This window comes from Atta colombica, unplaced genomic scaffold (assembly GCF_001594045.1).
Source record: "Atta colombica isolate Treedump-2 unplaced genomic scaffold, Acol1.0 scaffold135, whole genome shotgun sequence".
Taxonomy (NCBI): domain Eukaryota; kingdom Metazoa; phylum Arthropoda; class Insecta; order Hymenoptera; family Formicidae; genus Atta; species Atta colombica.
This window is the reverse complement of record NW_017259223.1, coordinates 621,045-637,778: the sequence shown is the minus strand read 5'-3', so window position 1 is coordinate 637,778 and position 16,734 is coordinate 621,045. Positions and strand designations below refer to the sequence as shown.

Genomic DNA, 16,734 nt, shown 5'->3' with positions numbered 1-16,734 from the left:
ATCGCGCGCGCGCGCGCGCGCGCGCGCGCGCACACACACACACACACACACACACACACACACACACACACACACACACACACACATATTTACACTTATATTTCCAGATAGCTCCGCCGGCGACACCATTGCAAGATTTCACCTACCATTGGAAACAATTGATGAACTTTTATGTGAGTCATCTGACCGATTGCAAGGTGCCTGTACAAAGTACCAGTATACCCCGGCATCTAGATGTATTATTGGATATCTTATTACAAGAAGAGAAAGAAGAAAATGAACCGGGGCCTTGCCTAGAATATCTTTTACAACACAAACTCTTGGATCTGCTGGCAACCTTGGCTAGCGCAGAGACACCGCCTGGTATGCGAACAGTGTGCCTTGCCTTTCTGAGAAAATTTTTGGGCAGGTCAATATACCCTTTACTGCATCACACGTCTATCTATGCGCCAATACAACGATTAGTGGCACTCTGCAATGGCAACCCACCGTCACCAATCGAAGCTGAAGAGGTACGATTAACAGTGAAATCGATTCACTGCAGTTTATTGCAGTTTATATTTATGAAAGGAAAGTAATTTTCATTTTTTCATGATCGTTTGGAGATCGTTTTATTTCTACATATTTTGTGTATCTTCATAATGTATTTATGTGCGTGTGTATAAAATATTAATCATGTATTGGGTTGTCCGGAAAATTCGTGCCGATGTTGAAGAAAGATGAAACGCAGAAGATTTAAATTTTAATACATTTATTAAATTATATAGATTAGTCGGCACGAACTTTCCAGATAACTCAATAGAATAGGGAAAGTTTTTCCAGGTAACTGTGATTCCTTGAAAGTATAGATTCCTTATTTTATTAACGAATTTTGAGTCAATTCAAAAAGAAGGATACAATTTTTTTCGCGACAGTTTAGGGATCGTTTTATCTCTACATTTTTAAATGTATTTTTCTTTATGGAAACCGATTTAATTATCATATGATATACTGAACTATGCTATACTGAAGGAAAAATTAATACATTGGCAATAAAAAATAAAATCCTTATTCAGTTATGCTTCAATCACTTCAACATTAATTCAGAGTTTTTATATAAATGACTCTAAAATGAAGGCATAACTGACAGCAATTTTCTAACAATGTGTATAAGGATTTTATTCTTTATTTCAATTATCAATATACCAATTTATATTTTCAATATATCAATTTTTCGAATGGTAATGTCATTATCATAATTTTCGGTTTTCAAGAAGAAAAAATAATATAGAAAAATAACAAGAAAATGTAGAAATAAAATCTCCGAACGGTCATCAACGGTGAAAAAAGTTGTATTATCTTCGAGTTTATTCAAAATTCATCAACAAAACAAAGAATCTATAATTTCAAGGAATCAAAATTATCTGAAAAAAACTTCCTTTATTCTACATGATAATTATATATAAACACAGGAAAAGATCAATTATAAAACTCCACGAAAGATTTATTTGAATTTTAACTAAATTTTTAATTGTTTTAATTAAAACAAGTAGAAAAATTCTTGAGAAATAAAGAAATTTTTATTTTTCTTTATCTGATAACTTTTTAAAAACATTATCATATTATTTTTTATTATTTTCTTTTATTCTTTTTCGATTTGCAAAAGTTTTCCTGTATTTCTTAATTGATATTTTTTACTCAATTTACATATTGTTTTCAATCGATGTTTATCAGTTATGTTTGATATTAATATGCAACTGATTTGAAAAATTTATATATCCACTTACTTAATCAACTGCAAATAGTTTACTGGATCCGTTGCATCTCGTCCCGGTCTCGCAGGATTTTTTTTATATGTTTGCCGTGAAAATCCTCCGTAGAATCGAGATGCACTAGTCGAACATACACAACACACTTTTCAGAAATAGTTGTTGTACTCAACTATAACTCGCGACACACTCAGAATTCGCGAATCGCGACACACAGTCCTGAGTGCGCATGTTCAATAAAGGCAAAATGACAAATTTTTGAAAATCCAAGATTTCTAGCTAACTTCATCTTCTTTCAATTGCGCTCGACTTTGCATCGCTTTGCAACACAATGGCAAGTTAATTAATCTGACGATTCGGAATTTCGAAACACTTCATCCGAGCCTATCCTACTGAAAAAAAACGTCAGAGTTATATTACGAAATCATGTTAAGATGAGTAAATCACGTACAGATTATTCTAAATCAGTATGTGATTTTTTTCTAGTAAGGTATGCGTCGAATATACGATTTTTCTGATAACATCTAGCGACATGGAAGAGAACCTGAAATCGATTTAAAGCCGGTACTCAGATACTGTACGAATTATTTCATTGGCTACTGAGCATCTAAAGATAAATTTAAGAAAGCTTTAAGTACAAGATCTGACTATGAATAGTTCTTATATTGAAGGTTGTTAATTTGAGATTGTCTTAAGTACAGTCTTAAGATGTCATAAGTCAATCAGAGAGTCGTTAGCATCTTAAGATATTACTTAAGACGGTTTTAAAATAAGAACCAACTATGAATATGGTCTTCTTCTATCCCATGGATCTCAGATTACATTGAATCTTATAACAAATTCGATTGGATGTGCACATTAAAGCCATCGTATACAAATTAAAATTGGCATAAAGATACATATTTATTATAAATACGAAATGGAAACTGATTGAACAATAATACTTAATACTTTATTGTACTGTTAGGTAAAGTATGTATTTTATAATTCAAAATATTTGGATTTCACTTTTACACTCACAATCAGATTAAATCAGTATACAGCCGGTCACAGAAAGGTTATTATGTGCAATATTTTTTTTTCGATGGGTTTCGGAATGCAGCTTACATCAAGCATTTGATTCTTATTTGTAGATTCATGAATTAGAACCAATTGCTAGAGAAAGCTGCATTCCGAAACCTATCGAAAAAAAGGCGTTGCAACCCTTCTGTGATCGACTATACAATGATTTTAATATGCTCTAGAGTGCACTAGTGCATCCAATTGAATTCGCTATTAGTACCACGCGAAAAAACAACTTGAGGAATAAACTTCCGAGAGAAAGAAGTCCATCCAATTGACTTAGGCCCAGTTTCACAACTCATGGTTAACTCTTAACCGAGATTCAACTTGTTTCTCGTCTTTTTTCAATTTTAAAATTAGAAAGAAATAATGAATAAATCGAACCTCGGTTCAACTTACTCTTTGTCTTTTTAGTTCTAAAGATTAGAAAAAGACAAAGAGTAAGATACCGAAATTAAAGTTAATCTACATTGGTAGAAATGGGCATAAGGGTCTCTTTCATCAATTTCGGTTAAATTAACCGACGGTTACATAGGATTCATTTATTGTGCCCGTTTTCAATGTAGATTAACTTTTATCTCGGTTCAACTTACTCTTCGTCTTTTTCTAATCTTTCTAAAGATTAGAAAAAGATAAAAAATAAGTTGAACCGAGATTAAAGTTAATCTACATTGATGAGCATTAGTTACTTAGGCCCAGCTCCACAACTGAAGGTTAACTCTTAACCGAAGTTCAACTTGTTTCTTATTTCTTTTCAATTCTAGAATTGGAAAGAAATAATGAATAAGTCGAATCTCAGTTAAGAGTTAACCGTGAGTTGTGAAAATGGGCCTAAATGAGCTCTCTGTAACCGTCGGATAACTTAACCAAGATTGGTGAAAGAGATTCTCAAGGAAACAAAAATTCTTGAGAAAGAATGCCACACTGTCGGCATTACAAAAAGTCTAAGAAGAAGGAAATCCTCTAACCGATATAGGTCGGGGATTGTTTTCTGATTTTTTCTCCACTATATATAGGCTATGTTTAGATTGCCATCATTTTATTTTTATTGTTCACTGAATGTTAAACAAGGATAACATGATATCTGAGAAGTATGCGCATGAGAGTTTAAATGCGGCAGATCGCGAATCACATGACGGCACTCGCACATCAGTCGGCGCGAAACGGCGAAACAATCACACTTCGAACACTTCGAATGTACCTTCGAGCTCCTTCGGCTAGTCCCGCATTTCTTCGCATTCGATTTCGCGCCACCGATCGACGCGCTTTGGAATTTCAAAATGCCGGGATTCCTTCACGTTTTCGTTCATTTATTTGTCTTCTACGGCAGAAGGCGACTTTCCAATTGCAATTTCACGCTTACTTTCCTTGAGTCGTCATGAGTTATGAGACACATGCGAAAAGAAATGCTCTGAATGTGTTTTCAGTTAATTTCTTTCTCTCTTTGCATTTTCCATTGGGAAAATTTGTACACAATGACGCACAGTGAGTGCAATTGAATGCAAATCAATTCCTCTATTTTCAGTGTTAATAAATAATCTTTCTAAATTTTTTAGAATCTTACTCTAAAGAGTGAAAATTGAATTAATTTTGAAAAAGAGTGGCTAAATTTTCAATCTTTAAGAATGAAATTTTACTTTTCAAACTTCAAAGTAATATTAAAAAAATTTTTAATTATTTTATATATTTTTTAATTATATATTTGTTGTCACGATAATCTCATAATCTTAAAAGGATTAAATTATTTTTTAATATTGAATTAAATAATGTGAACAGATTTGCACTTAATTGCACTAATGTTGTAATTTTCCCAGTAGAAAATGTTGTCCGTTTCATTTTTTGTCACGGCATCTCACGATCCCAAAATGTCTCAATATGTTCATATACCTGCTATTATTCACACTTCCCGATATCGATTCTACAATGAGTGTCTTGACGATAAGTACTTTCGTACAATAATTCGCTGATTATCTTTGTTTCGCATGGCAAGAAAAAAAAATATCGCGAGACGTTACGCGCACATCAACTCGGCGCGAGAAACGTTGCGCTTCGAATGGACCTTCGGTTAATTTCGTTTGGCCTCGACCGAGTTCGGTATCACGCCACCGATCGTGTTTAAATGCGATTTCAAGATATGTATAATTTACTTATGCAGAAGAAATTTTCGCTGTTACAGCAGAAACATCATTGCTGTTGATGCATGTCTTAAATGCCCAAGTTTTATTGTAATATTAATTATTCGATATTAAACAATACAATAAAATTTAATATTACCACAGCAAAGTTTGCTGTGTTTATAAAAGTTTCGCTGAAAAGACATTATTTTAAAAATGAACAAATAAATAAATTGAAAAAAATTTAATTTGTATAGCGAATATTAAAAGCACAAATTTCCTAAAATATCTAATCCCTCGAGAAAGAAAAAGTTTTACATATTTTTCTTTTTCAAAAAGATTTTGCTGAACGATACTGCAGATCGATCTGAAAGTAAAAATAATTTTGTTGGACGACAATAATTTTGTTGGAAATTTAAGTTAATTGTTGAAGTATCAAAATTTTTTATAGCATTGCTCGTTATATTTTAATTTCCAACATGATTATTTTTATAATCCCATTAAGTTATTTTTAAATCTGTTCCCAAAATTTTGAATCTTTCAATAAAATCGTTCTTTCTGTGTGTATATTTTTTCTGTTCTTTGCATGTAAGAATATGAATGTTTCGCTAAAGAAAGATAATAACTCATTTTGCTATTCTGAATACACTTTATGATAATTATCACTGCTTTGACGAATATAAAAATTAATTATTGTAATGAAATAATTTGTAGATTTAAATTTGTATTTTTAGATTTTATTGTTGTAATCGAAATTAATTGTCGCCACCTATACATCAAATTTGAAGTAATCGATGAGACATATATGAAGCTTATGTATTGATATCAAAATAAAAAGCATATATCAATAAGTTTCAAATATTTTTAAATGTACTCTTGGGATTATAAAAAATATTGATTTTTAAATATGAAAATATTGAAACTGTTTGCTAATCTATTAAATTATAAATACTAATATCTGCTATAAATCTTTTCGTTTGTAGATACAGTTTCTGTTAACAATCTGCTACTTGGCGTGCAAATACCCTCATTTGACGAATATCATCGATGATACGCCAGTTGTGCAGACAGCCAACAATCCTTCCAAGAAAGATAACGAGAGGACAGAGATTCAAAGGGTGACATACGTCCCGACTAGAAAAAGGATCAATTCCAATCCTTTGTTCGAACCTTTGGATACACAAGCGATCACATTGATTAACCCAAACCTCTTTGACAAGGAACATCGGAAATTGCCACGTTCGAATCATGTTTTCAAGACGATGGCGTCAGATCTAGGACATTTATCCAGGAGATCGAACGAATCTGTGTCCTCGAGGGAGGAGAGCGTATCATCGAGTCCTCTGGCCCAAAAATCCGTTTGCGATTCGCCCTTGTTGAACATGAAGAGCAGCGAACAGTGGGAAGAAAAGGATGGAGGCGACTCTTCGAGGAATAAAATTGACGAACATTTGCAAAACTTGCGAGATTTGCGATTGGATACTGATTGCAATGCCTATGAGGACGCGGGTTACGTGGCGAGTGATAATCAGAGTTTAAAATCGCCGAAGAAGATTCCCGAAAAATCCAAATGTCTCCTATTGGACGCGTTGCTGAGCTACTTAAATAGCGCGGTAAAGAACGTTTTTTTTTTTTCCAGAAAGGACAACTTCTAAATTTAAAAATTTAGTTAGATATACATTTTGAAAATATATAATTTCGTTGGAATATTAAAATAATTATATAGGACACTTAAGATGGTTGCTAGAATGTCAAAAAATTATTATAACTATGACAATATTTTGATGATCCAACAAAATTATTTTCAAATCTATATCTAATTAAATTTTTAGATATTTTAATAAAACCGTTTTGTTTTTATTAACAATTAATGACAATTAATGATAATCAGCTAATTGTATCTGTAACATGTTATATGTAATAATTAATCATTCTATCCTCGATTCTAGGACAACACCGTAAGAATACGAGCATGCGAGGGAATAATGGCCTTAGCATCCCTGAAGGATCCTTCATTCGCACAAACAGTGGCCAAGAGTGAACTACCATCAATAGTTTCTACTCGCCTGGAGAATTTGTTTAATGCCATTCCAGCACACGTAGATCACTTGGATATCTACAATGTAGATGTTACATGGGGCCTGGACTCGCCGTTATGGACTCAGGAAAAGAAATTTCCCGGTTGCCGGCAAGTAGCGGCGTTCTTCATGTGGTATGACTATTGTGATCGGCTGATCAGAGAAGCTCAGATAGAGTTTGCCGAGACGTTGGCGAGGACCATTCGAGTGATGTTTTTTGAGAGGATAGTGACGCCCGCTCTGGCCGATCATCATGTTGTACTTATCACAGCCCTTGTTGCCAAGTGCTTGAAGGTGACTACCTCCTCCATATTATGCACAGGTATGTGTACGAGAATCTCTAAAATCATTTCACGAACGAAATAATCAAATATTTGGAAAATCTTTCTACAAGATTCAATATATCTAAAAGTAGTTTACAAAGTAGTTTACAAAAAAAATATATAATTCTTAATTCTCTCAAACCTAACTATTTTTAACTTAAAAAAATTTGTGTATTTCAAGTTTTTAAATAATTTAATTTTCCATCCAGATCTTTATCATTGGTTCACCCTATATATCTGAAGCTTTAATAATTTTTCAGAGGTGAGTTATTGGTTAGTTGGACAAGATAGAGATCCAGAAATACCAAACGTGTGGACGTCACCAGTGTTGCACAGATTGATGGAGAACTGTTTCACAGACAGTAATGATCTCACGGTAGAAACGTTGAAATTGTTCGAGGAGGCCATAGACAAAAGAAACGAACACATATTGCACTGTCTCATACTGATTTATCTTTCCACGCGAGCATATTATGATAACACCGCTGCTGATAGTGCTATCACCTCATGGAGTGACGAGGAAGATGAAAGAGAGAAAGACAAAAAAGGAACTTTGGATCTTTCTTATGAGCAAAATTACAGCCGCACTTTGGCACCAAGTAATATCCACCGAGTTATCAATTGGTAAGACCAATTAATTAATTAATTGGTATGCTTATACAAATGTTATATTAATAAAAAATTTTGTTATAATAAAAGAGAATATCAATTGCTTAAGTCTAAATGCAAAGATGCGTTGCTCTTTATCGTCAAAGAATTAAATAACGACGAACAAGGATGCGAAAATGACGCAAATGTACAATAAAATAATCTTCATTTCAGTTTCCTATCGTTGTTGCCACGTTATTTACAAACAGATCCGGACGTTAATAATTGTGAGAAATATATGCCAGCTTGGGAGCAGCAATACACTTCAGCACTTTCTGACTGCGCTTTGATGGCGTGGCCATTAGAAGCGGTAATGGTAGACGATTCCGCGAGTTCCGACTCGCGACCGGAAGCTGATCATTGCTCGGGCAGATTCTACATGGGACCATTCCTGAGCATGCTTTTTGACAAAATTAGTAACATGCCGAGACAGACATATGAAATTAATTTAGAGGTCATGGGGTTGATCCTCAGATTAGCGCTACTCCCGCACCCGTACCTGCACGAGTTTTTGCTAAATCCTCTATTACCTCTGATACCTGGCACAAAGAGTCTATTCTTGTGCTTACAGAAGGTTGTCAAGCAACTCGTTAGCGAAATACCAAAGACACCAGAAAATAAGATAATGCTGGCGGAGACGAGGCAGAGATTGCTGAGTAATTGTCTTCAAGAAGAGTATGTGGAATCCGATTCATTTTATCATAAATTAATATTTTTTTCATTTTCTTATATTAAATACATTCATAATTCATTAAGTTACAAAACTGCCAAAATAAACTCCTTTTAAATATAAATAATATTTTACTATCTATATTATTATTATGTCTACAAAATTTAATATCCAAAAAAGTTATTTTTTAAATAATTTATATTATTAGATCTTTTTTGATAGAAAATGTGTATTAATTATTACATTTACTATTATTAATTGTTTTTTTCACATTTTACTAATTGTGTTTTAGGGAAAAGGAGAATATTCTATATGAAAGTGTTGTAGTGACGGAAGAATTATGCAAAGAACTCGCAGGCATAGCATATGTTAAATATCATCATTCTGTTTAACAAATTTCATATGAGATATTTGTTAAATATAATGGCAATATTTGAATAATTTGTAGACATTAATATATCAAAATCGCATAACTATCTGTACTTTAAGTAGCAAATACTTTTTGTGATGACTTTGTAAGATATAAATCTATAATTAAGTATGCGACGTAAGTATGTGACGTACATTTAATTAAACTATTATTATCAAGAATCAGATTTTAGTGTTATTTTATTTATTAAACCCTGATGAATATAGTCATAAAATATATCTGTATTATTTATAAGGCATTCCACACAGCATAAAATATTTTAGAAATATTTCTAAAACATAAATATGTCTAGAAAATCAGAGTTTTGGAAATATTCTTTGTCTTACAATTTGTACAATGTTCCTAAAATGTTTCTGTGAAGATTTAATGTAATATTTTAAAATATTTTAGGAATGTTTATAAAATATTTCAAAAAATGACATATTTCATGCTGTTTAGGACATTTTATTATTAAGAAATACAAGATTTGCTGAATTAATAAAAGATTATTTTCTTACATATTTTCTTAATACTTTTGATATAAAAAAATATTCATGTACGAGATTTTTCCTTTTTGTTTTTTTTTCTTTGCTTCCAAAACCTACATATGAAAACATAACCTTTTTCACAAACTTAGAAAATACAGTTAAAATTTACATATTACTCATTTTATTGACTATTTTATTAATATTTTTAATATCTTTTTTTTGTTGTCCTTTCATTATTTTTCTTTCAATATCTGAATATATTTATTTCGTTTTAAGCGCACAAAGTGCAATATAGTGCAGTTAAAAGCATATGTTACGACACCATACGATAGCGATATATTCTTGACAGCTGCACTTTTCATCTTTCCTCTTTTTCTCTTCTAATGCTTAATTATATAATTATCTCATTTTGAGAGCAGAAAGTGTAATATAATGCAGCGACAAAGAATAGCATATAAAATTTTATATGATAACAAGTGTCACTCGCTGCCAATCATCATATATCGGTGTCAAAGTACTCAATGGAAACCTGGGCTGGTTTCTGCACGAGATCTATTATCGACAACGTTGTCTTCCATTTTACTGGTGATACGCATAAAAATTCTTCTATAATTAAAGTAAATAGCGAGAATTTGTTGGCAAATGGAGAGCTGTATTTCTTGTATAATTTCAAAGCATGGAGAGATCTTTTGACTTGCTCCAAGGGTTGTACAAGCATTCTGCAACATTTTGCACATGTACATGGTGCAACGAAAGGCAATTCAGACGCGAATGTGGCTGAAGAGGTGAATAAATATTGTCAATATTAAAATGTTTATATCAGAACTAGCTTACTCCAACTCTACAGATTTATGTTAACAGTACTTTCACATATATTTTCTGCATATTCTCGCATATAAAATGTTGAAAATCTATCTTTTACGAAAAAAATTTTTATAAATAGATATTTAATAATCAAGCATGCCGTATTTATTTATAAATTATAAAATTTCAATAGATCTTCAATCAGCTAATATTAAAGAGTAGTAGTTGGCCAATAAGGATACAAAGATGTATGTTGCAAAAGGAAAGGATCTGCTTATTCCTAAATCGAGAAGATATTGTTGCGAACAGTATAAGAATGGCTATTGAGTATGGGATGACATTTGGGAAAGCTAAATCGACTGGTAAAGCATTTATATTGAAATATCAGCCTGATGGACAATCAGATCTTACTACTCAGAGGTTGCGTCTAATGAGAAACATTGCTGCCAAAGCATTGAATTTACATGGACATATGTTGTCAACTGAGGTAAATTGTGCCAACAGATACATGTTCACTAGCAAATCAGAAGGTTTGATTGATGAAGGATATAAGAAGTATGTATGCGGTGTTGTGAAGAATTCTCAAACAAATTCAAAAGAAATATGTCTTACATGGGAACAATATATACAGTACAAAATGAATCAATTGGCCGAATTGAGTGAGCACAAATTTATTGAGGATGAAAGGAATGAAACTAAAGATTTATTTTTGCACAATTTAGCCAATGCCATTATCATTTTCGAATTAATGGCTGTGAAACCAAGTCGATCAGTTATTATTAGGAATAATAATTTTGAAGATGACAGAAGCATTACAAATACCAGAGGTATATTTTATATTAATAAATTACTGATTGTTAATAAACAAATATTTTTTTAAATAAAATATTATTTTAATGTGTTGTTATTAAAAATTATTTTATAAATATTTAATCTTAGTATCAATTTTATTTGATAAATATGCATGATAAAGACAAATAAGAAATTGCATCAAATAAAAACGTTCTAATTATCGTAGGTGCGTCATTTGCATTATACAACACTGCCAGGATAGCTACAATTATAACAAAACATAATGAGAAGGTATTGCGTGGGGATTATCCTAGTTTGCCAGATATAAAAAATGTCGATTTCTCACAATTGCAAGAAAAAGTAAGTATAGTTCTTTGAATTTTTTATACATTATTTTATATTTTTCTAATTTTGCAATATTTATATATTTTTTTTTTAGAAAATTGTTCATTTTTATAAAATGTCTTATTTCGACATATTTATACATATTTATACATATTTATATAAAAAACTATGAAATTCCCCAATTATTCAAATTTTGACATTTTCTCAAAGAAAAATTGATTTGTCTATAGGAAGAATGGGAATTGATATATAATTTTATCTTCGGATATCCACAAATGATAAATGATTGTCTCAAGTGCGAACCAAATTTTCATATTTATCCCCAAGTCGTATGCTTGTTTTTATCACGATTATGTCAAAAATTCAGTATCTACTATCGAAAGGTCAGAATTTTAACGGTAAGAAAAAACTTTACGCTTGTAAAACTTTTATACTTTACATGTGTTTACATCAAATTATTATTTTATAAATTTCAGGAAGGAGGTAATCATTTGATTCCCAAGATGGTTGCCAGATTATATATGTTACGTGCATTGTACGTCATCTTTGAGAATGCCCTGGACATTTTGGGCATCAAGCCGGTATCTCGAATGTAAAATGATTTTATGGAAAAAAACTCAATTTTATATTTAGCTTAATAAATAAAATTGTTACATTTGTGATTAAAACTGTAGTCTTTTCATTTTTATGTTTGAAAATATTTTCTCGAATCGTAACATTTTTATTTTATTTATCTTTCATGTTCATTTTTATTATACCAATGTAGAGTAATTATTTTAATTTTGATTAAATGTAACTATTTTTATCTTCCTCTAGCTTTAACTTTAAAAATTAAAAATAGATAAAAAATAAATTAAACCAAAATTAAAGTTAATCTAGAATGAATTGTATTTCATGTATAATATGTATAATGCATCACTTATTATTATTTAATATTCAGCAAATAAGGAGGATGTAAGACCTAATTCCACCAATGTAAGACATTAACTTTAATCTCGGTTCAATTTAGTTTTTATCTTCCTTTAATTATATGAATTAGAAAAAGGTAAATAGTAAGTTAAATTGAGATTAAAGTTAAGTCATCTTACACTAGTGGAACCAAATCTAATATCCATTTCTATCAATATAATTTAATTTTAATCTCAGTTCAATTAACTTTTTATCTTTTTTCTAATTCTAAGAATTAAAATTTATTGGTACGTATGTAGAACTTCCAGTAAACGAAGAATGGATTGAAATAGATTAAGATGAATTTAGAAGTACATATTCCTCTGAACTTTAAAATAAATCCTTTTCAATGTGAATGCATTTACAGGAATTGTATCAAACACATTTTTATAACTTTCAATATAAAAATAATATTAACTTTTTCTGTGTGCACATATAGTGTATAATGTTCAATTCAAATTCTGATAAAAGATGTACAAGTTTTTCAATCCAAAATTTTTGAATCCAGTTGAATTTAATCGAATCCAATTGAATAAAAAAAAACTTTTTTTATTCAATTGGATTCAATGGGCTTAAAAAATTTCAATCCATTCTTAATTATACTGAGTCTGACATAAATAAGTGATGCGTAAAGTAAAATGCACCTCTGCATTAATAGATATGAATAATGTCTTCTTCTAATTTCCACGTATTCATTAGTATTTCAATATTCTCTCAATTGAGCGCGCTCAAATTCGCTGAAAGAATGAAACTATGCTATGGAGCAACGCGAAGCGTTGCAGTAGAGTAGAGCGGTAGTTGAACGGAGTCGGACGCGTTCGGGTTCGCTCGGGTTGACTCGGGTTCGTTCAGCTGCACTCGCTCGGCGTTTGGTCGGCTCGGCCCGCTGGAGAACGACGACAGCGGCGACGCTGGGCGGCCAGCTGTTTGTTTTGTTTTCGGGCATGAGATTCACGTGACAGCCGGCGGGTGTTGGTGGCGGCACGCGACTATCGCGGCGAGATATGTTACGGCAAGGATGATTGGCCGAACGCGACGGCAAGCGCGCCGCGCCGGCCAATCGCTGCGGCTGTAAGCGCGCGCGTCGCCTCCGTCAAGCGGAGCGCTGCTGCCGCCGAGGTGAGCGTTTGACATCGATAAATGCGTGCGAGTGCTCGCGAAGCGCGGAGGTGTCAAGCTGTCGCTCGCCCGCTCGCTTGGTTCGGTCGTTCGTACGTTCGTTCATATATTCGTCCGCGTCCGCGTATCGACGTCATAATCGCTATTTAAATAGTCACCCGTTTTTCATCGCCGTGACCGTTTGCTCGTTCTCCATTCGCGTACGGTATTGTTCGTTGTCCGATCAGCTTGCTCCCACCCCGCCACCGCTGTGCGCCCCTCCGCCCCTGTGGGAAACCTATGTGTGCGGGAAAGAGAGAAAGAGGGCTAATAGTGCTGGATAGTGCCGCTCACCCATACAACGTAGTAGTGAAACACAGACACCGTTAGTCTTTATTCCACTTATTTTCTTTCCTAATCTACTTTTTCTCTCTTATCTATCTTTGCGTACTCCTTTACCGTCGCGACCCGTGCCAAATGTCATCGGGCGGATGTTAGGGCATATATATACGGGCGTATACATACGTATGCGTACGTAAATATACACAGGGGCGTGAATGTATGTATATCTGCTGTACGTATTTTCGTGTGCGTGTGCGCGCGAGCGCGAATGTGAGCGCGCGTGCCTGTAGAGAGACGTACGCTCGAGATACGGGGCGCCTCGATGAGGGGACGACGAGATTCTCAGCTGGCGCATTCTAGTGGACGTTCGGGTAGAAAGTGTTGTTGCGCGAAGGCGGCTCGCCTGCCCCTTTGTTTGTGAGTTATCAGCTGGCGCGTTGCCTCGCCAGCCTCGTAATAGCGGCCTGGCTCTGTGAACAATAGCTGCGGGGCTCCGACGAGCCCGAAATCGAAACAGAGTCCTCCTCCTTTTCCACCTCCATCTCCTTCTTTTCCTCTTCCTCCCCCCCTTCGTCCGTGACTCGTGCGAGAAAACAGTCTTATTCGGAATCGCCTGGAATCCGAGACAATCCCGCTTCCCCTTGTCTTCCTCGTCTCTACTTGTGTTCATTCGTTGTGTTCAATCGTGATGACAGATGGCTTTTCGGTTAACTTCAAGTGCGATTTTTTTTTTTCAGACGGAAACCTACCTTTCCCGAGCCCTCGTGAGATTGTCCGAATACGTGGAGTATCTGGCCTAATATTTTTCGCTCCGAGAGAAAATCGATTTTGAATTTTTATTGAGAAACGCGCCGTATAAAATATTCGTGGTGAAGGCATATCCGGTGTGATGTGCACCGGATATTGTAAATGCCTTTAATGTTTGTTCGATCGACTGCCGCGCGCGACGTTTGCCATATCTCGCGGACAAGTCCATGTAATTACTTAGGAAAATAGCTTTTTAACGTTAATGCCTTATCGCTAAGAATTGAAGGAGACTGGAAAAACATCTGTGTGTACTCAATATTTATTATATACTGTATTTATATACATATATATATATCGCGCAAAAATTTATTTAGATGGACTTAACCTCTAATTCTTGTGTCGTAATCGCATGTATTAATCGCTTTATCATTAACCACACATCTTTATTTATTATATTAACAGATTCTTTGTCTCTTTGTCTTTTTTTTTTTTAGTCTGCTTGATGTAACTACATTTTTTTATACCTTTTCTCCTCTAAATGCACAACCATTTCATTTTTTTAAATGTAGAAATTGCAAAACTGGAATGAGCTGAACTTTTGTAAATAAATTGTTTTTTTTATGCATTTTGTTTTTATGTATTTAGTTTTTAACTCACTCTTCTCTGAATTAACAAATCCATCTTTGATCCTTAAATTAAAACCTGTAAAAATTTTCATTTTTATGTGTTTTTAATTAAAAATATATTCTTCTTAATTAATATATTCTTAAAATTATTATAAGTTTTCAAAATATTTCAATTCTTCTCTGTGTAGAAGCAAAAACAATTATTTATAATTTTTTAAATAAACATTTCTTTTATATACTAATAAATGATATATATTAAATTGCTATTTCATACAATGAATGTTAAAAATAAATATACTTCATATTAACATTTAAATTTTTATTATTCATTTCTTATATCAAAATTAATTCAATTTTTCCAAGTATTAAATAGTATATTTTTTCAAATATGTAACTTCTTAAACATTTCAAATTATTCAATAAATCTTAAAAATGAATACTTCGGATTAATATTTAAACTTTTTTTTTATTACATTTCATTTTTGACATAAGAAAGTTCAGTTTTTTCCAAATGTTAACTGCGTATTTTTTTTCGAATTGCACATGTGTGATGCACGTGTATACAAAAAAGAATTTCGTGTTCTCGTTCTTACGTAAAACATATAAAATCTTATGCGTTAATCGTCACCAAAAAACATAAACACGCGACAAAGGAATTAAATTCCCCGTTTAATTCGTAAATAATTTCATTTCGAAGCGCATAATAAATTCCGCTTTATCGCTCTTTCTATATTTCTATATTTATCCGTCTCTCTCTCTTTCTCTCTCTCTCTCTCTCTCTCTCTCTCTCTCTCTCTCTCTTGTGCATGCGCGCGCGTTCTGTTTCCGTTTAACTCGCTGTTTATTTTTCTCGCGTTACGCGACCGCGCGTAGGCGTATTCTCTCTTTCATTCCGTTCGCTCCTCTCGCTCTTTCACTCATCGTGCGCGTTGTTTTGCTCCTCCTCCCCTCCCTTACTGCCTGTTCTGCGCGCGCGTGTATGTGTGTTGCGTGTATGTGTGTGCGTGTGTGCGTGCTAGCGCGATCGGCTTCTCTCGGCGGCGTTCGAAGCGCAGTTACCTCACGCGGCACTTTCGTATCGGTGGTATCGCGACTGTTGTGTGTATACTTACTTGTATAGTTGGCGTTTATTTATGTCGGGAATTGTATGTACGCGAAATCGGCACGAGTCGCGAATAGTCAGTGGACGCGACGGTGGTGATAATCAACTTCTCTTGTGATTTGCAGTGCAATCGGCGGGTAAATGTGGTGAAACGCAGTGAGAAAGGAGCAGTGGAGAGCAGAAGAGGAGAAGAGCACGGTCGCGGCAATAGGAGGAGGAATCAAAACGACTGGACGATCGCGATTGAAGCAGAAGCACGTCGTGAAGAAGAAAGAAAATAAAAATACATGATTCCTAACGTTTAAAAGGAGAACGCTGAAAACGGAGCACTCGAGTAAATGCGCTCGTGCATTCCTGAGTGCTGGAGATTGATTGACAGTGATCAATAGA

At 33.7% G+C, this 16,734-nt stretch overlaps 2 protein-coding genes across 2 annotated transcripts in view; both read left to right on the top strand.

Moving 5' to 3' along the window:
* The window catches only part of LOC108684465 (protein FAM160B1-like), an 11,184-nt gene extending 1,947 nt beyond the window's left edge, over nt 1-9,237 (top strand). The window contains exons 2-7 of the mRNA XM_018188789.1: nt 108-512; nt 5,908-6,537; nt 6,874-7,324; nt 7,586-7,949; nt 8,148-8,648; nt 8,936-9,237. Coding sequence (XP_018044278.1) covers nt 108-512; nt 5,908-6,537; nt 6,874-7,324; nt 7,586-7,949; nt 8,148-8,648; nt 8,936-9,035 — 2,451 coding nt within the window. The 3' untranslated portion in view covers nt 9,036-9,237. The remainder of the gene's footprint in view (nt 1-107; nt 513-5,907; nt 6,538-6,873; nt 7,325-7,585; nt 7,950-8,147; nt 8,649-8,935) is intronic.
* An 824-nt stretch (nt 9,238-10,061) lies between these two features.
* LOC108684501 (DALR anticodon-binding domain-containing protein 3) lies at nt 10,062-12,077 on the top strand. The gene is made up of 5 exons (XM_018188848.1): nt 10,062-10,325; nt 10,538-11,171; nt 11,363-11,496; nt 11,712-11,879; nt 11,958-12,077. Exons 1-5 carry the CDS (start codon nt 10,062-10,064, stop codon nt 12,075-12,077), a joined length of 1,320 nt encoding a protein of 439 aa, XP_018044337.1.
* Nucleotides 12,078-16,734: the final 4,657 nt, after the last annotated feature.

Excerpts from the sequence above, each read along its gene's own strand:
- LOC108684501 (XM_018188848.1), top strand. The coding sequence starts at position 10,062 with ATGGAAACCTGGGCTGGTTTCTGCACGAGATCTATTATCGACAACGTT. Across the intron at positions 11,172-11,362 it reads AAGCATTACAAATACCAGAG|GTGCGTCATTTGCATTATAC; the intron begins GTATATTTTATA and ends TAATTATCGTAG. Across the intron at positions 11,880-11,957 it reads GAAAGGTCAGAATTTTAACG|GAAGGAGGTAATCATTTGAT; the intron begins GTAAGAAAAAAC and ends TATAAATTTCAG.